This window comes from Sinocyclocheilus rhinocerous, unplaced genomic scaffold, assembly GCF_001515625.1.
Source record: "Sinocyclocheilus rhinocerous isolate Xijiao unplaced genomic scaffold, SAMN03320098_v1.1 scaffold470, whole genome shotgun sequence".
Classification (NCBI taxonomy): domain Eukaryota; kingdom Metazoa; phylum Chordata; class Actinopteri; order Cypriniformes; family Cyprinidae; genus Sinocyclocheilus; species Sinocyclocheilus rhinocerous.
The window spans coordinates 988,006-1,008,552 of NW_015637537.1; the positions used below are offsets into that span (position 1 = coordinate 988,006).

At 35.3% G+C, this 20,547-nt stretch overlaps 2 protein-coding genes across 3 annotated transcripts in view; one reads left to right on the forward strand and one right to left on the reverse strand.

Annotated features, from left to right (window-relative positions):
- The window catches only part of LOC107748967 (WD repeat-containing protein WRAP73-like), a 16,247-nt gene extending 2,230 nt beyond the window's left edge, over positions 1-14,017 (reverse strand). Inside the window, exons 1-11 of one of the 2 annotated variants that reach the window (XM_016564002.1) lie at positions 13,999-14,017; positions 13,073-13,142; positions 12,795-12,947; positions 12,347-12,463; positions 8,397-8,469; positions 6,443-6,546; positions 4,981-5,067; positions 4,592-4,726; positions 4,424-4,501; positions 3,282-3,384; positions 969-1,094 (exon numbers count right to left, since the gene is read on the reverse strand). In XM_016564002.1, the coding sequence (XP_016419488.1) occupies positions 969-1,094; positions 3,282-3,384; positions 4,424-4,501; positions 4,592-4,726; positions 4,981-5,067; positions 6,443-6,546; positions 8,397-8,469; positions 12,347-12,463; positions 12,795-12,947; positions 13,073-13,141 (1,045 nt within the window). In that variant the 5' untranslated portion in view covers position 13,142; positions 13,999-14,017. The other variant, XM_016564001.1, reaches the window with a different exon arrangement.
- A 3,807-nt stretch (positions 14,018-17,824) lies between these two features.
- The window catches only part of LOC107748987 (tumor protein p73-like), an 11,355-nt gene continuing 8,632 nt past the window's right edge, over positions 17,825-20,547 (forward strand). Inside the window, exons 1-3 of the mRNA XM_016564027.1 lie at positions 17,825-17,976; positions 18,622-18,717; positions 18,885-19,020. Of these exons, the coding sequence (XP_016419513.1) occupies positions 17,825-17,976; positions 18,622-18,717; positions 18,885-19,020 (384 nt within the window). The remainder of the gene's footprint in view (positions 17,977-18,621; positions 18,718-18,884; positions 19,021-20,547) is intronic.

Sequence of the window (20,547 nt, forward strand, 5' to 3'; positions counted from 1 at the left end):
AAAAGGTTATTGCGACTTTTTATCTCACAATTCTGACTTTTTATCTCAGAATTGCGTGATATAAACTCACAATTCTGACTTTTTTCTTGCAATTTTGACTTTTTATCTCACAATTTTGACTTTTTTTCTCACAATTGTGAGTTTATATCTCGCAGTTCTGACTTTATTTCTCAGAATTGCGAGTTTATATCTCACAATTATGACTTTTTAACTCACAATTGCGTGAAAAAAGTCAGAATTGAGAGTTCGTATCACGCAATTATGAGAAAAAAAAGTCAGAACTGCGAGATAAAAAGTCGCAATTACCTCTTTTATTTTTTATTCAGTGGCAGAAACGGGCTTCTATAGATTTCTGGGTCTAGAAAAGTCATGAAAAAAATCTATCAAATCTTCACAAATAATGGAAAGGAACACTTAAAGGCAGGCACAGTTCAATTTTGAGATTTTGCTTCCATTACTGGTCCTCTTTCAGACTACTGGAAAGAAAACAGACAGGTTTGTTAAAGAGACTGTTCACCCAAAACGGAACATTTGTGGTAATTACAGTAATTTCTGATTTATGCAGTTATAGAGCTATATAAAAACCTTTTATGTCTCAACAAAACGAAACACGAATTTTGAACGTGGCTTTATCAGATGCTCCGATTTCTGTTCTGGAAATTAATGCAAATGAGTGTATGTTTAATTAGATAATGGATCATTTGCATATTTAGCAATATAACAACTTTCTTAATCTACAGTGATTAATCGACTGGGGAAATTATAGTGATGTAGAAATATACCATATTCCCCTGCAGGATCTAGTATTAACTGAATACAAATGTTTGCAGTTACTCTCACCTCTAAAATATTTCACTCGCTAGAAATTGCTCTTGATCTGTGATCTATTAAATCTTTAAAATATTTAAAATCAGTATCTAGTAATGTAAGTTATGGAAATTCACATTCAGGGTTCATGATTGCCTCACCATTCTTTGTAGCAAGGAAGCGATTATCAGCACTGAAAGCCAGAGCGGAGATGCCGATTTTCGGGTTGGCTCGGTCTGGATCGGGCTTGATTACTGGCACCTGGGCTGGCAGTTGTGTGATCTCATCTGAAACAAGGCAAGTCTATCAGATTAAAATGTTAAGCACAGTTTTCACAATTTAAATGTATTTCACTACCTATTTCTGGACTTAAGCTTATTTATTTATTTATAAAGCACTTTCACACAACCACCGGTTGACCCAAAGTGCTGTACAATACAACTAAAACAAAAAACAAATTAGCAACCACAAAACAGCAAAACACAATATAACAATACAATTGAAATGGCTAGATAAAAGCGATTGACAAAAGATGTTTTTTAAGCAGGCATTTAAATATTGGCAAAGACGGCGCTGCTCTAATAGAAGCTGGTAATTTGTTAGAGGACTGACTTGTACCATAGTATAGAGAATTACAGTAATCTAAACAATAAAACAAACAAGTGAATAATCTGTTCAAACTGTTTTACAGAGAGTACAAGATTTGATTTTCGATAAACGCCGTAAGTGGAAGAAACTTAATTTGACCACTGCACTAATTTGTTTCTCAAAACCCAGGTTGCAATCGAAAAGAACACCAAGATTTTTAGCACAGGGTGTAAAGTAGGAAGAGAGATGACCGAAATGAAGGGCACAGTCTTCATATGACTTTAAACCAAACAAAATGATTTCGGTTTTGTTCTTGTTTAACACTAAAAGATTCTGCTTTAACCATATTTGTAATTCATTTAGACAATCCAACAGAGGTCCTAAGAATTCTTTACATTTATGCTGCAAGGGAAAATAAAGCTGAGTATCATCCGCGTACAGGTGGAAGGACACTCCATATTTCTCAAAGATAGCAGCCATCAGTAGCATAAATATAGAAAATAAAACTGGGGCAAGAATTGAGCCCTGTGGCACCCCACAAGCAAGTGGATGTGAGGACGAACTATGTTGGCCAATAAAAACACTAAAACTTCTGTTTGTTAAAAAAGATTGAAACCATTTCAACACCTTGCCCTGTAACCCAACACAGCTCTCCAACCTGGAAATCAAGATATTGTGGCTAACGGTATATTCTGTAAGCTAACAGATGATGTGCATTAGTGCTAAACCATATAGTACACATTTGTAGCATTTCATTTTTTACCTTAAATTTCACTTATAAATGCTTTTATAAATGCCACTAATAAAAGTTTAGTTGTTTTGGTTGTACTGCATTAATGCTAAGTGGAACTTCAAAATTATTAAAATTATTATTATGATTAAATTATTTAAAAACACATAATTGTATTTACTATAAAATAAAATGTGCCATAAATAATTATAGTAATGAGATGCCTTTTTTATTTTTATTTTTGGGTGGAATGTAGCCTGGATATGTTTTCATGAAAACATACCCCCCCAAAAAGGGCTATTTTTTTGTACTGTATCTTTAAAATGTCTCTATGCAGGAATGCACATACGCTTTTCAGTCTGGTTCTCATGAGAGCACCTGGAGATTTGGTTTGGTGCTCACACTGCAAATAGTGTGACCCATTAAATATAACTATAAAAAATAAAATAATTAATAATTCTAACAATAGTTGTATTGCACTTTATACAGTTTTTATATTTTTGCGTTTTGCTGTGAAATCAGCAGCGCATAGCCTAGATTTATGCATTCAGTTCGAATGGAAATCGTACGCAGTATTACACTTAGTCAATCTAAAATGGTGATTGTGCATTATCAGCAGTCAACTATGTCGGAACCCAGCACATTTCTTATTTCGGTCACGCATGCGCACCTGCACACCACTCATGTGCACCTGGTTTATATGTAAATTGACTCTGTTGTGACTGGATAACCTTAGCATATAACCAAGTCGCTGAACTGGTGTTGATCTGTCAACTACATGTAATATGTGGTCAAATGTTAAGGCTCTCAAGTTTTTTTTTCAGCTTAGTTTCAATAAATCTTGTTTTCTTTCATATAACCACTTTCTGTGTAGAAAAGTGGGCTCATTGTAACATGAGATCTCTATTACCATGATGCTGGTGAGATTTATGTAGCGGCATCTGCAGACCGCTGTCAACAGTCCAGTAATAGAAATAGTTACTCATCATTTTTAATGACCTGCCACCATGTTAAATCTACAGACTCCACTGAAACAGTGCTGTCTGCATAGCAGGTAATAATATTAGTGCCAGCACACATAATAGACACCCTCCTCACATTATAAACATAGTTTACCTATCAAGAAATGAGTCCTACCAAGATTAATGAAACTTACACTTGCTCTGTGTGCTAAACAGCGAATTATCCACAGTCAGCTGATGAATAGAAAGATCCTCACTGCCCACAACAGGTCTTTTCTCCACTTCCTTAAACACCACCTAGAAAACACACACACAGTGTGATAAGAGTATTCAACCAGAAAAAAAAAGACACTGACTAATTTTTAAAGTTTTTCATTTATAAACATGCAAAATGAATATTTCCACAATGGTCCAGTTTGTGCAACCCAGGCTTATTGGAAAAACGTGTTTATAGCAACATATATGCAAAATGATAGTACGTTGCTTCTGACATGTTTCACGATACTTACAAAGTGAAATGTCCAGTGAGTGACACAAAAAGTGTGTTTTGTTTTATCTGAAACAAACAATCTAGCAACAATTTATTACATCGGTAGTCATACGTATTGTGGCAGTTTGGAGATGAAATGCCCTGTGAGTGATAGTCAAATTAATGTTACTATAACTAAGCTTTTTTTGTTTTGTTTTTTTTTACAATACTTGTACCTAAACACTCTTCATTGCAAGTACAATTCAGACTACTGCTGTATCAGGTGCACTAACAAGCAAGTTTACAACATCAGAAAAGCCATACATATGGAGCTGGTTATGTCATACAAACTACAAAATTAATTAGTTTATAAATCATGCACAATGGTAAAAGTGTTTTGAGGTTAAAAGACTCTATTAATGGCTAATCTGTCCCTGTAATAATAATTTCTGTGCAAAGGAATAAAAATGGTTGTTGTTCATTTCAACTGGAAACTGCAGTCAATTGTATGTATAAAAACATTTTTAGTCTTTTTGCATAGGCAAGTTTTTCCAATGAGCCCTTTATTTATTTTGTGGGTTTTCTGAAATAGTCAGCCTTGTATAATATGGCTAATACAGAGTCATTTCCACCTCACACCATTCGGACATGTAACCGAAGAAAATAAAGATCCCTGCTATTTTTAACTACACATGCTCTCTTGAAAATGCTCATAACCAACCAAAGACATCAGTCTACATGTATATATAAACCAACAGTTTTAAAAAAGTGCATATTCAACAAATATAGAGGTGAAGTAGTGAATTGTTACAACAGTGCAGATTAAAGTAAAGTTGAGACTGAGAGTTTTCTCCTCCAGACACTTACAGCTTTGGTGTTTATGATGGTGGCTGGATGCTCAAATTCTGTGATCTTCTTCCAGGTGATATGATTCAGGATCCGAACCTCATGGAAAGCCCATCAAAACTCTCTTTTAGACAGATTATATTATATAACACTGATATTTCTCATCTGTTTCTTGAAGAGATTTTTTACCTTCTCATCGTAGCTGCCAACGGCCAGGAACTGGCTGCTGGGGCTCCAGGCGACCGACTTTATGCCTAGAGACCACTCATACGCACTGTAGGAGGACAATAGGCGACCGTCCAGCGAATACAATAGAATTTTATACTGAGGAGAGAGTTCATCTGAATGGTTAATAATTTCTAAAAGTTTATTAAACTAAAATTGCTTCTATGACAAAAATCGAATTCTGTTGATAAGAACCCTGTTGCTGCATCAGACAGACTGAGAATGAACCATTCACCGACCATTTGATGGCAAAACCATTTGATCTATGGTCAATGACCAAAAACTGGTTGGGAAAGAAGTCTTTTGTGACCATAAGCAGTGATTTTCTTTAATGTTAAGACAGAGCACCCTACCTCGAGACAGTTGTCCCACACCGCAAGCACACAGCAGTTAGGAGACCACTCCAGCCCCGCCAGATCCTGAGTCTCGCTCTCAAAATGCTACAGACAAAATAATAATAAAAAAAAACTTAGAAATGCCAGTCAATGTTTCTTGCATCAAAAATGTCATATCTTAATTCTTCATGACCATTTACCACTTTTTTTTTGTGATTTTTTTTTTAACATTTAGTCTTATTTCTCATTCTGATAATAATAATAATAGTTTTATTTTAAAGGTGCTGTATGTAGGATTGACACAGAGTGGTTGAACTAGGTATTGCAGTCCAAATTCAAAATATTGGAGAGGGTTTTTTTCACCCGGTCCATCCTCCTAAGACTTGATGCACACGCAGGTTGCCAGATTGACCACACCAGCAACCATCTCTCAAACGCATCTCCAATATTTATTCTGCTTTTATTATACCGTTGTTGATCATAAAGTTTTTTGGACGGATGTCGAGGCTTTTTAGGATGGCAGAAAGTTCTATTTCCCGCTCTGACCCCTTTCGTTTGCCAGCTTCCATGACTGAAATGAAATACGCTGTGTTTTCCACCAACTGGCAACCTGGGGTGCCGAAATACAATTGGGTAAACTGGCAGTGGGCGGGTTTCACAAACCAAAACAGAGACCGACATTCCGTCCCGGAACGCACATTTTCAAAGGAGAATAACTGACTGTAGCATTGTTTTTCAGATAAACAAGTATGTTAACTTAGCATGTTTCTTAAGTATCTGCAAACATATTATGGTATTTTTATGCTTTAGTAGAGTCAAAAACTTACATACAGCACCTTTAATTATGTAAATCTGTAACATTTTAGTAATATTTGTTGTACTGCCTTTATGGTAATTTTTATTAAAAAATAATCACCATTTATTACCATAAAAATAAGTACATACTGTTATTTAATATTTACATGCTTTCATGACTACTAAAAAGCTTATTTACAAAAAAGTGATTAAATAACAACAACAACAATACTTAGTTAAATAAAAAAAGTATTAAATATTTTTTTAATTTGTGCACCAAACAAAGGGTTGTTCTTTAAAAACAATACAAGAATGTTTGGTAACACTTTACAGTAAGATCTAATTTGTTAACTTTATTTTATGCAATAACTAACATACTAACAATAAGAAACATTTTTCTATTCTTTATTCAACTAATGTTAACAGATGCAATTTTTAATCTCTAATAACATTAGCTAAGATTAATAAATGCTGTAAAATTATAGTACATTGTCAGTTCATGTTAACTAACGTAGTTACCAAACGTTTAATACAAGTATTTGAGAATCAAGTCATGTATCTTCATCTGAAGTGATTCAATGATTTTGCCAGTTTTACTGATAAAGACAACAAAGGTCGGGAATTTTTGGGGGAGAGAATAGTGGAAGAGACACAACTGCATACTAGCTTTGATAGCTGCACTCACTCGGAGAAGATGCCAGTCATCGCACACAAACACACTGATGTAGTCTTTACACTCCCGTCTCTCGGCCAGAGCCATATAACGGCCGTCTGCAGTGAAGTCCACACCTGAAACACATTTGTATATTTGAAGCATAAATAGTCAAACATGCGCTATTGATTATATTAATATAAGCATGCTGGCTGATATACAGGTGCATCTCAATAAATTAGAATGTCGCGGAAAAGTTCATTTATTTCAGTAATTCAACTCAAATTGTGAAACTCGTGTATTAAATAAATTCAGTGCACACAGACTGAAGTAGTTTAAGTCTTTGGTTCTTTTAATTGTGATGATTTTGGCTCACATTTAACAAAAACCCACCAATTCACAACAAATTAGAATACTTCATAAGAACATAAAATAGAATACTTCATAAAAACATTTTTAGTGAATTGTTGGAAAGCATTCCTTCTGGAAAGTATGTTCATTTACTGTACATGTACTCAATACATGAAGACTTAAACTACTTCAGTCTGTGTGCATTGAATTTATTTAATACACGAGTTTCACAATTTGAGTTGAATTACTGAAATAAATGAACTTTTCCACGACATTCTAATTTATTGAGATGCACCTGTAGCAGTCACCTTGGATTCACACTGACACCTAGTGACGTGGATGAAGCATCACACTGAAGCATGTTTCCGGTTACCTGTACTGCAAATAATTATTTCAATTGACAGCTCATTCAAAATGTTTGGTTCGGTAAGACTTTTTTATATAGAAATTAATATTTAGTCAGCAAGAACATTAAATTGATCAAAAGTGACAGTAAATACATTTATGTCGCTATAATCAGCCTCTATTGTAAATTAAATGATTTTCTTGTGACCTTTCTATTCATCAAAGAATCCTATTTTTGATCAAATAAATTCATAAGAGAAATAAAAGCATAAAAAATTTACAGACTCTAAACTTTTGAACAGTAGTAGTTTGTATTATTAGTATTAGGGTTAGTATCATTAGTACTATTACAGTTTTAGTACTAGTATAGATACTATTATAGTTTCGTTTTATTTTTATATTTTCCTTTTTCATTGTGTTTTAGTTAATGTTTAAGGGATTTTGTTGTGTTTTTGCCATTTTAATTAGTTATTGTTTTTAAAGGCTGTTTTTAATTATTATTATTTTTTATCAGTTTTAGTTATTTTAGTACATCAATTTAAACTATACAAAAATGAGGCATATTGCCTTGGATGTGTTTTATATTTATTTTAAGTAACAACATTTTTTTTTAGGTTGTTAACTATAATAACACTGTAGTGTACATATTTAACATTGCTCTTTTAAGTAGCGTAAGTGTAGTTAATTGTTGTAGTAGCTTGTGGTGTAACAAACTCCTTTTTTCAAAAAGTAGCTTGACTACTGTTGAACTACTTTACATTATGAGCTACAGTGTCAAAGTATCTTCCCCAACACTGGACAAATGCCAATTATGTTATGAATGGAATTGTGCTCCATAACTTTAACCCATGGCTGCAAAAAATAAATGACTAAAATGTTCATAATTCACTCTGTCAGACGGACAACACGATGCTAGGACAGAAGCACCTTTCAACAGGAGTTTTCCATCAGCTGATCTGAAGGTTACAGCTCAATCTTCGAGCGACAGTGGAGACAGATAGCTGAATCCACACGGTGCTGGCCAGAAAATGAGAATCTACGGCAGTCATGCGTGATATGAACTTAATGTCTTCTGGAGTGTGAGTTCACTTCATGCTGACAGGGGGTTATGAGAACTATGTGCCGTTTACCAGCTGTCTGTGAGAGCTCACGTCTGGCTAGACATCCAGGGACGAGACTTATATTACAGGTAAATACCCACATGATTCATGTTTCTGTGACCCTGTCCTTACATCTCCTCTCCCACAAACATTTATACAGCTAGTTATACATCTGACTCGCATTCACTCACCTTTCTGGCAGGCTTTAGGATACTTGATGTAGGATACAGCTTTAGTGCACAGGGACCAGACGGTGACTCTCAACTGTGAGGAAAAAAAACATTTTTTAAATGGAAATATCTATTTAATTTAACTATACAACCCCAATCTGCACCTTCAGGTGGTCAACAGTGAAACACAGGTCGGTGGTTTACAAACAGATTTAAGTTCCAGAAAATACCCAATATACCTGACAAAAAAGCTGACTGGTCAAAAAAAGTTTGGATGAATTCAAGCCTTCACAGATTACAATAACAGCTGACAATATGGAAGACAATGAAGTACATTTATCCTAAAACAAAGGCAAATTAAGAGAAAACTATATATTCACAGTGGGGAATGTTTTGTTAAATGTTTGGAAAAGTTTTATTTCAAGCTATGCTCTCCATACAAAGAAGACAATATGATACAACAAAATATTAAATGAAGAGAACCAAGCTAACAATTTAAACAGGGTTTGAAATTAACACCTGCCAGTTCGGCAAGTTATGATGAATGCTCCTGAGCTACATTTCTACTGTCCCAGATAAGGGTTTGAATACTTATGCAGTGGAATCATTTAAGTTTTTTTTTATTTTTAATAAATTTGCAAAGATGTTAAAAACCTGTTTGGTTTTTTTGCTTTGCCATTACGGTGTATGGAGTGTAGAATGATGTGGGGGAAAAAGTAATTTAAAGCAATTTAACATAAGGCAGCAACATAACAAAACATGAAAAAAATGAATACTTTCGCAAGGCACTGTATATATATGCCAAAAAAATAAGCCTGACAAAACTACATGGGTACAGATGGACCAAAATAACACTAACACAAACGTTTGCCTGCAATTTAATGACTTAAGTTATTAAATAAGTTGGTTATAATGAGTAGAAGAATCTTGTCTGATCTTACTTCTGGTTCATCCATCACATGAAATAAAATGTCTAATCAAATGCATTGTGGGGACACATTATTATAACTAGTATAAAAAATAAAAAATAAACTAGTGAGAATATGCCCTACATCAAGTATATTAGCAATACAAAGTAAAAAGTTTAAACAGTTGTTTATGGACATCTGCTGTTCTAGTCTGTATCGTTCAGGCATCAATGGACTGTAAAATGCTAAATTAAGCTTTTCTTGACCTTCAGCCAAGAGTAATGTGTTCTTATATGTACACAAGGCAGACCACTTATCGTATCTGCAAACTCAAGTAAATATGCCAATCATATGTCATTGTGCTTCTCATGTCGACACCTACTCAGTATTCAATAAACTGCTCTGCCATGATGAACAACACAGCTCATAAGGTTTGCTGATGCTAACATACAGTATTAGATGTCTAATACAGTGTTTCCCAACGGGGGTGCCATGTAAAAAATCATTTTTTAATATTTTTAAATTGTTAAAATGTTCAAAAAAGAAGCTATTATATAATATCCATTTCTGATGTTGCCAATAATTAGAGATGCACCGAAAGTTCGGCTGCCGAAAATGAGTTCACCGCTCAGGATTCACTTTCACGTGGTGTGACGCATGTGCCTGCCACCTTTATACTGTTCTGTTGGTATCCTCTAGGAGGTGGCACCCTAGTGGAGCAAGCTGACTCGAATGGCCTGTGAATTGAGTCTTTGTCTAATTTTCAAACACACTATGTACCATAAGCGGCTTTATAAAGGACCATTCGTAATAGTGGATGTGTTATTATTAAAACAGATAGTGTACTGTTCATTTATGGAAGCCTGTAACAGAGACGTCAGATGGAAGACAACAGACAAATGTCCAGCCGTCCGTCATTCAGCCTCAGACACTCTAGACAAAGAGCAAGAATTCCAGACAGACGGACACTTAACTCTCATACATACACACACACACACACACACACACAGCTGTCCAGCATCTCAACACCTGTCAGTAATTCTTGGAATCAAGTTCAGGCGACAGACTACTGTGGCACTCGGCCCAAGTGTAATCCAGAACTGACAGAAAGAGAGAAGGAGAGAGAGGAGGACAGTAACATCAAGATTTCATAACAGACTACCATTTAAAAGTTTGGGTTCATTAAGATTTATTTTTTCCCCTTTTTTAAAAGAATTACTTCTATTCAGCAAGGATGCATTAAATGGATCAAGAAAAGATGCATCAAAGTTTTCGTGCAGAAAACAGCACAACTGTAATAATAATCAGAAATGTTTTTCGAGCACCAAATTAACATATTAGAATGACACTGATGCTGAACATTCAGATTTGCGTCCCAGGAATAAATTACATTTTATAATATATTACAATAGAAAAATGTTATTTTTAACCCTTGTGCGTCACTTAAAAAAGTTACACATAGGTCCATAGTGGACAAAAATGTCAGTGTCAAAAGAACTGTCATAAAATGGGAGCACAGAGTTAAGTTTAGTCTCATTTTAAAGAAGACCCATGGCAGATTATTGCTGAAGTAAAAAAAAAAAGGTTAAAAAGTGAAACCAAAAAAAAAAGTTAGAGGTTTAAGTTTATGAAAATGATTTATGAACGATATTTTATATAAAATATATACTTCATGAAACATGTTGAACTCTATACCTGCTAGAAAATCAACGCCATAAATCTAAACAAGTTGTATTCCAAATTTGAGGTTGATATCTCAAAAAATGAGCTTTCAGTAAGATTTTGTTTGGGCGCAGTACCACATTTTCCCCATTAGATGCCAGCAAAACTCTGCTGGTGCACACAGTGGTTGGATTTGTGATTTGCAGCAGAGTTTTTCTCTCTCAAATATTACAAGAACACACACACAATTTGTTTTTTTATGACACACATACAAACCACACCCACACAATTATAGCTGCATTATTTATCCAATTATCAGGCAGAAGCAGAAAACAGGAATAAAGCGAGTATTTGCGTTATAGGCCAAACCTGAAAAAATGACACAATCTGGTAAAAAAAAAATAAAAAATGTTGAAGCCTTGCCAACAGAATGAAAGCCTATTAACAAAAAGTGCATCATTTTACAGTTAAATGGTACTGTGATTAAAAATAGCCGTTTTAATGGGTTTCAATAGGGACATTTTTGTCCAAAAGGTCCTGAGAGGAACAATTTTGTGTACCTAGTGCAAAACAGATTTAAAGGAAATGGAAATGAAATAGTAAAATTCCAATAAAAATACACACCTGTGGCAAAATTTATGCAGTTGGCAATAACGCAGGCAAAATTATAAAAAAAAATAAAAATGGACAAAAATGTCCAAAAGGTCGCACAAGGGTTCATTGAAATTATATTTCACAATATGTAACATTTGCCTTTATTTGTTCATCTATCGTTCTATATGTCTTCATGTTGTAATCACTGGAATATTTTGACTTTTATTATTTTATTTGACTTTTAATATTTTGACTACCCTTTTAATATTTTTTGACATCTTTTACATGATTTTGTTTCCAATTATTTCTGTACATTTAAACGTACTGTACTGTTGTTTCCCTTACTGGACCTCAAGTTTGGTGAAGTGTATGCTTTACCAGAAAATTAAATAGTTTATTTTAAAAATCCTGGATTTATGATCAAATAAATGCAACCTTGGCGAGCAGAAAAAACTTCTTTCAAAAATATTACAAAATTCGTACCGACCCCAAACGTTTGAAAGGTAGTGTACAATGAAAATAACATGTAGGGTCATTTTTCATTCATGTACACGAAACAAAAAAAACACCATCATATTTTGCTGATAGTACTATTAGTCCAAAAGGTGTTATTTTTAGTTATTTTTGTACTTTATGTCTCATGTGTTTAATCATGTGTTGTCTCAGTGTTTAAACTCTCTTTTCTGATTGTGACCCCATTGAACGAATCAGTCCTGTGCATGGACTGTCTGTTATTTTCAGGTCTTTATTTATGGGCAGCAACAGTTGACACGGTGCGAAACTGACCCCTCCTACTGCCATACTTACATTGAACTCAGTGGTGTTGAGTATGTGTCGCCCGTCAGGACTCCAGCGTGACGAGACTAGTCCAATCGAACCCTCGTCTATCTTACAGTGCCAGTCCGGCTGCTCTAGAGACCACACCTGAGAGAGCGAATACACAGCAACACAAAGTACCTTCAGTAACAAACATTTCTGAATCCTGTCGCCCTGTTGAATGGCTCAACATGAAAGACTGGCGCTTGCTTCCTTTACAAAGGTAAGCTGATTTAAATAGACAGGAGATTTTATTCAATTGCTGAAAAAGTGACAAGCAAAGATGTGAGACCTCAGATCATGTGTCTTGTTGAGAAGACGTATGGATGTACTTTTATAGATTTTTTTTTTTTTAAGACCTTCTAGGTAAAGGCTAAAAATAGCCAGAATGAAATCAGGTAAAAGTGCATCAATAAATGCAATGGGCAGCTTGTCATACCTGCACTAGTCCTCTTTTGTACATGGCACAAAGGATGAAGAGGGAGTCAGAGGACCACTCCATGTGCATCACCGGGTCCAGGCATGTGTACAGGTGCACGATCTGAAGGCTGTTGAAATCACGGACCACCAGGCGGTACTGAACACAGGTGGCCTACAAGCCCAAATTAAATGTGGTAATTAATAAGAAAGATTAAGATCAGTTTGGAAGTATGCAATTCTAGCCATAAACTGATTTGTCATGTGAAAATGTTGATAGCTGTAAGAAAAGCATCTTACCAAATATTTCCCATCTGGAGAAACTTTGCACAATTGATTGGACTGCTTGAAGACCTCGGAGAAATTCATGCTATGGAACCAACAGTAAATCTTAAAATATTAAATTTTTTTTGTTGATGCATACTTTGAAATTTTGACAGTAATATACTAAAAAAAGAGGTTGTGTCAGAGACACAAAGACAGTCGAAACCTATTCAAAGAATACTTCACCACAAAATCAAAAGATATATTTTTCAGAAAGTAAAATAAATACATTTGTTAAACAAAGCCCATTTAAGGAACATTAAGATTTCAAGACATTTTACTTAAAGTTTATTTGCATGATTCTCATCAGATTTACACTACTGTAGACCATTCTGAGATGTTTAAATCTCAATAAACCAGAATAAAGGCTATAAATCAGCATTAAATGTATTACAAATATTACCACTTTGCACACATACTTAAGTAATGCTCATAGTAAGTAATGTTCCATGCAAAATAAGTTTCTTATTTCTATTTTTTTGATTTTGGGATGATATGGCCTATACTTAATAACAAGTGAGATTCACCCAGGTAGCAGGCTGGTCGATAAATCGTGTGTTAAATCTAAATATTACGACTACTTTTAAAAAAAAATTATACGATTTTAGAAACGACAAAGATAATCCATAAATCGTCTATCGTCCGGCTTTGAGAAACGTTAACGGCTCCGTATCAGTGCGCTTAACGTTACTAAAGTTACAAAGCTGGTTCCACGTCTAATCTAATGTCTGCTTTAACAGAACACTAGCTGTACGCGTTATAACAAGTTACCTTTTTGAGTATCGTAAGCACTGGTCCGAAGAGTTTTTTGGTCAATTATTAAGACATTTGCAGGATAAAACAAAAAGACACTGATAAGCATCGACCGTCTCAATCAAACGGTCTCTAACCGAATCGCTTACTGTGTCGGAAGTGACGTATGCGAGAGCGTCATTTGTGTCATGCTGACGGCCAATCAGCGCCGCGCTTTATTGTCGGCGTCACGAGGGAATTGTGGGAAATGTTGTTTCGTCGTCTATTTTCCAGTAGGATATATGCTTTTACAATAAATATATTTACTAAGCTCAGGCCGAGTACTTTTATGACTTTTCTCAATTTTATGACTTTATTATTCGCGCGTATGCATTTCAAAGCAAATGCAAAAACGTGTTTATGCTGTCAGGAGAGGCAGGTGAATCAAATCGATGTCTACGATTTTGTTAGGGACAGTTCTATAGTCTTTCTACAGTCGAATTAGACTGTCACGCCTTACGCATATAACAAATAAAGTGAGGATGTAAATGTCCAGCTTTAATCACATTTATCGAGCTGGGATTAGTGTTTCCCGCTCGCGTGCGCCCAGACGGCGGCTAACTAACTAACGCCTCCTCCCGTCCCCCAACGATTCCCAACCCACCCCTGCACAGCCAAGTGCTCTCACACCCCGCCAGCCTATTACCCTGCTGTACCTGCATAATCTGCCTCATCTGCCTCTCTCGCATCCGGCCTTTAACTACAAGGAGAGATTCAGGGTGCGTTTTGTTGTTCGATGGCTTAATTCGCAGCTCGTTTGCTACACGACAAGGCTGTAGGGTCAGCTGCAGGTCAAGGGAACTGAGTTTGGGATCCAGACAACATCGCATTAGGTTGTTGCAAGCCAGGAATATAACTTGTTTGGTAAGTAAATGTAATATAAACATAGTGTTTACGGTGTGTTTGAACTCTTCACTATATGTAATATTTGTCACGGTAAAAAAGGACAGTTTATGGGAATAATATCTAGCGCTCACATTGCTGAAGGTAAGCATTAAACCCACCCACTTTAAGTGAACGCAGCAAGATCTCATCACGCTTCAATCATTCACGCCAATAGCGTATTATTATAGACTAGATTTGTGTTAGTTAAGGAACTTAGTTGTATTCAAATTCGTTAATAATGCAAAAAAAAAAATAAAAGAAGAAGAAGAAAAAAAATATTTTCCAATCACCCTACTGATCGATTAATTTTTTCAAGTTCGTAATGTAGTTATTTTGAACTAAAACAGTAGCCTAAGTGTACCATAGCGATTTAATGTGTTAGTTTGTGTTTGTCTATCAGTAGGAAAATCGATGAGTGTCCCACAAAGGTGATGCAGTGGTCAGAGTTCACTATGATAATTGTCTGTCAACATGTATCTTACAGTAGACTAAACCTATGCTTGATAAGAAAGATGGACTTCTGAAGAGAGCGCTTTTTTCTGTTTTCTTTTCACAAGTTGCCTACACAATTCATTAAGCTGCAGCCTAACGTTAGCCCACTTGATATCTGTTTCTATTTCTTTAATGTATTAGGCTATATTATATTTTATTCGATTATGTTATAGGCTATTAAATTATATATTGTTATATTAATATTACTGTTAGCCTACATGACTAGCCTATTAAATATTATGCCTTTGGCTATAGCATACATTAGGCTAACAGTAAAGAAATAATAAACTAAATTAAAACGACAACGTCGTATATTATAAATGATAGTATAGGCTATTGTAAATTTATTTTTAAATCCGATTGAATATGTGTTGATGGCAGCAGTGGAGTGCAGGAGATAGATGTGTGTGTGGGACGGATTGGTTGTCAAGGGTGCTGTGTTAGTTTAGTACTGCGCTGAATAGCCTACTGAGTTTGTACTCTGTATGAATAGGCTAATATTTTTTTAATTTCCCAATCTTTTGGGGCTCCTCTGTTTTAGCATAGGCTATATATTGAAACCCGGTCTGAAGTTAAGCGCTACAGAGGAATAACAGAGCACTTTTCGTCCATTACGCACTCACCGGTGAGCTATGGCTGATCAGTTTTGGAGCTGTTCGCCGTGAGCTTCGGTAAGATACAGCTCATTCAAGGCCTTTGTCAAATGATAATTCAATTCTCCGCTTGAATCCCTGTTGTGTGTGTGTATAATTGCTGCCAGAGCTTTAGCTCCTCTCAAGGTGGCAGCCGCCTCGGGAATACAGGTCAACGTTAGTAAACACGACGCTAGAGCTCGGGCTTGCCGTTTAAGTGAAACCCTGCCCTATCACTGAATTCAGTTAATTGAGCTTCTGTAGCTATTCACAGATTGAAACGATTTATTTAGAGACTTTTTCTTTCTTTCTTTCTTTCTTTTTTTTTCTTTCTTTCTAATCAATTTTAATTTTGAAAGGCTATCGTTAGGCCTACATCCAATAGGCTACGGAAAGTGGATAAATATTTTTTTTTTTTTTAGAATAGGCTAATAAGATATAGGGCTAAAGGAGCATTTAGGAGCAAAATATATGATTTTGGGAGGTGTGTTAAAAATGTGATCATAGATTAGTCCTTTCAAATGTTCAGTCAGTTTTGTCTGCGTGAAATATAATTGATCTAATGCACCTTTCAGAGGACGGTGTTGTGCGCGCGGTGTTGCCGAGGGAACAGACGCGACGCGACGCGCGCTGCGCTACAGAGAATTCGAGTTCTGCCTGAAGGCACTTATAGGAGAAAACGTTTTCCTTTTCATTTTTAATTTGTTATTTTTTTATTTATTTGTTTTAAATGAGCAAATTAAGACCCATCTATTTCATTTTAAATTAAGGGGAGACCGGGCTATAGTTGTCATGGCGAATGAATTATTCTTAACCTCTGTTTTAAGTAAAATAATTGTGTGCATTTACTAGCAGAATGTTGATTTTAAACTATTTTTATTTTTGTTAATTATTTTCTCTAAATTACAGTTATAATAGCATCTTATTTTTTTGTAAACAAGTGAAGATATACCGCTATTCCGAGACGGCAGCTGTTAACCGAAAGGCTGAACAGTTTTCTCAAGAAAAGAGTAGCCTATTATTATAAATGTTACGTGTATATATATGTTATAAATGTATATAACTGATTAAGTTATCTTTTACATTTTTGCCGCTTCACAATTGTTGTCCTATTGAGATGTGGCTGAAGTAGGCTATCCATGATCGTAAAACTGCTTTACGCCAAGTTCATTTTTGTTGGTGGCATGATTAAGATCAAAATGTGTTTAATGGACTAAGCTTACTTTCTTTACAATATATTTTCCTGGACAAAAACGTGGTGAATGTTCAGGGTATTTTTTAGTCAAGCCCATATAGGAATTGAATTGAATTTAAAAAAATCGCAGGGGTAGAAATATTACCAACATTTAATTATCTAGTTTTATTATTATTTTTTTTTATAAGGTGAGTGCATTATTTTAGATATAGCCTACTTAATTTACATTCATGTGTAATTACATATAAATGCTATGTTACAGGATATATTCGTCAGACTGTGTGGAAACAGTCTAACAGTGTGATAAAAAACAGTACTGCGGTTATTATTTTCTTCAAATTTATCCCATTGCACAAGTATGAGTAAAATTAAACAAGCTTGGTGTAGCATCTTTAAATATCATTCACGATTGTATTGATGTTTTTTTTTTATTCCGTAATAATATATTAAGATATGGATATCTGAGTAATTTATCTTGCTTTTTCTTTAAAAAAAAAAGTAATGTTTTTTTCTTACATTCAAATTACATAAAATCATTTGAGTGCAAAATCTTGACCAATGTTAATACATTACTACTAAATGACATAACCTGCTTTCACATCTGAACTTATGAAATTGTGTAATTTTTTATCGGATGTTTTAAAGTATGATCCACAGCCGCAGCAGACTCACTTTCTGTGTTGACTTGTTCTTGATAGACTCGTATAGCCCTCACTTCCTGTGAGTAATATGATGGAGGAAGCTTGTGGTCTGCAGCGCTGTCACAGTGGAGCAGTGCCAGGCAGGTTCGGACACGCCGAGCCTGGCATCTTTATTCTGAATCTGTGCATCCAGCCTCAAAATCTGCGGGGACTCAAACTTCAGAAGATGCGTTGGGCAGCAGGGTGGAAATTACTTTCAAATCGAATCCTGTGTGTGTTCAGTCTTTAAACAATGGTGCAGTTCAGAAAGAGCCTTTTTACAAAGCATGAATACAGAGCAATTTAGTGTCTATTATAAAATTGCTGAAGTCCGTTAATGAATAACGACTATGATTAAAATGTAGAATCATTATGTTGGTATTACATGTCATTTGAAGGATTTTGGAGGATAATAAATAAAAATAAATCAATTAAAAATAAATTAATTAATTTCAAATGTCATTTTCATTCATCTCTTTTTAGAGTATTCTGCTCAGTTTGATAAAAAAAAAATAGATTCAAAATATTTTTTAAAGAAATAATTCACCCTTAATTTCACCCTCATGGTTTTTTTTTTTTTTACTATAAAACTGTAAAAAAAAACAAAAAATAAATAAAATGCACATACAAGATGTAAAGAAGTCCGTGTGGTACACTGGGGGGAAAAAAAGGTAAAAAAGGGAACCCTTAAAATTGAAATATCTATTTAACGTAAGAATTGCAGAAATGCTTTATGGTTGATGGTTTGCAGTTGAAAGAACGCATACTGAACTGCAGCGGGTCATTTCACTGTTTTAAAGGTTGCTTTTGCTTTATGCATGTTCCTCTTGTTTGTTATGTGATTTTCAGTGTGATCTGCCCTGCGGTGGATTGTCCAACATCCAAGATGTCCCAGTCGTCCACCGCTGATGAGGGTACAACCTTTGAAAACTTGTGGAGTACCCTGTGAGTTCATTTGCGTGCATTTACATAATGCGGTTTATGTTGATATTAGTAGCAATTAATTGGCACAATTTCAGGATAAACTGCAGTTTGTTTTTGTGAATTACAGTACGAAGAATTGACCTTTGGCGTGCTTCTAATTCACGTACCTTTTCTCTGTGTTATTACAGCGAGCCAGACAGCACATATTTTGAGCTTCCTCAGGCGGGACACTCAGGGGACAGGGTGGCTTCCAGCAGCCGCGCTGAAGTCTGCATGGACCTCTACCACATGAGAGACATGAGAGACATGAACGACAATGTCATGGTAAGAAGCCGGTGGAGAATTCACTGCGTGCAGATTTACAAACATGTAATAGATTCTCAGTCAAATCAGCCGTTACAAAAAAAAAAACAGGGCACGGTGTACTTTATATTCATATTGAGTTTTTAAAGGTGTTTTACTTGTATTTGGAGTTGTTTTGCATTGTCTGTGAAATTACTGGATAATGTCCTGGCGGAAAATGACCATTACACTCGAAGCGATGCCATAGAAGAACCGTTTTTGGTTCCACAAAGAACCATTCAGTCAAAGGTTCTTTAAAGAACCATCTCTTTCTTATAATCTGAAGAACCTGCTTTCGCCACAAAGAAGCTTTTGTGAAACAGAAAGGTTCTTCAGATGTTAAAGGTTCTTTATGGAACCATTTAGACAAAAAGGTTCTTCTATGGCATCATGAAGCACCTTTATTTTTAAGAGTGTATGTGGTTTATTTATATTTGTCTGTTGTATTTTGCTCTTAATTTAGCTTTACATATGGGTAGTTGACATTTGAAAATGACCTTTTTTCCCCCAATCAAAACTGTATGGAAGGAGTTTCTCTTTGCTGCTGTCACTCATCATCATTTCTTTTAGGATGTTTTACTCATTTTAATAGCCTTTTAGCTTGTTTGCAGTTTTGCACATATAATGAATATTAATTAAAGGCATAGTTCATTCTGTCCTTATTTACTCATCCACAAGTTGTCTCAAACCTGTCTGCGTTTCTTTCTTCCACAAAACAGGATATTTTGAACAAACAAAAAAAAAAAAAACTACCAACATTCTTCAAAATATCTTCTTCTACAGAATAAAGAAACTCATTCAGGTTTGGAACAGCTTGAAGATGAGTAAACGATGACAGGATTTTCATTTTTGGATGACCTTTCCCTTTAATTTCATAGCGACATCATGCCAACCTCCCAACCAAAAAAAAACAAAAAAACACCCTGTACTACTGAACTGTGTTGGTTTTCCCTCCTTATCCATCAGGATTCCCTCCTCAGTCCCTAGTTTCCCTCTCCTGTGCTGTTTTTTCCCTCCCTTCGGGCTCTGCAGCAGGCCGGGGTGTTTGAGCGGAGGCTGTAGTGGGAGCTTGTGATGCCTTAATTAGAGAGAAAAGCCCAGCCTGGAACATGCCACCTGCTCCTGCCTCCCATCTGGGGCGCACACGCTGGGAAACAGAGAGCAGGAGACAGGGATGTGGAGATGGACACACAGAGGCTCACAAAGTCCCATCTAACCCCAAAACCAAAAGAAATAATGTAGTATTATTATTTCCATATAAGAAAGAAGAAATTATATTTTGCATTAAAAAGGCAGCCTATTTTAGGAGCATTAGGATAGTTGTAAGACATTTAAGCGCATTTCCCCCTGTTCTCATTATCTGAACATTATCCTTTTTTTGTCATTTCTATTATTTTAAATTGTGATTCTCATTTGATTCTTATTACTGTAATATAGGTTTTTTTTTTTTGTTTAAAAAAAAAAAGTGATAAAAAAAATAATTAAAACAAAATAAATTAAAGTGGTTGG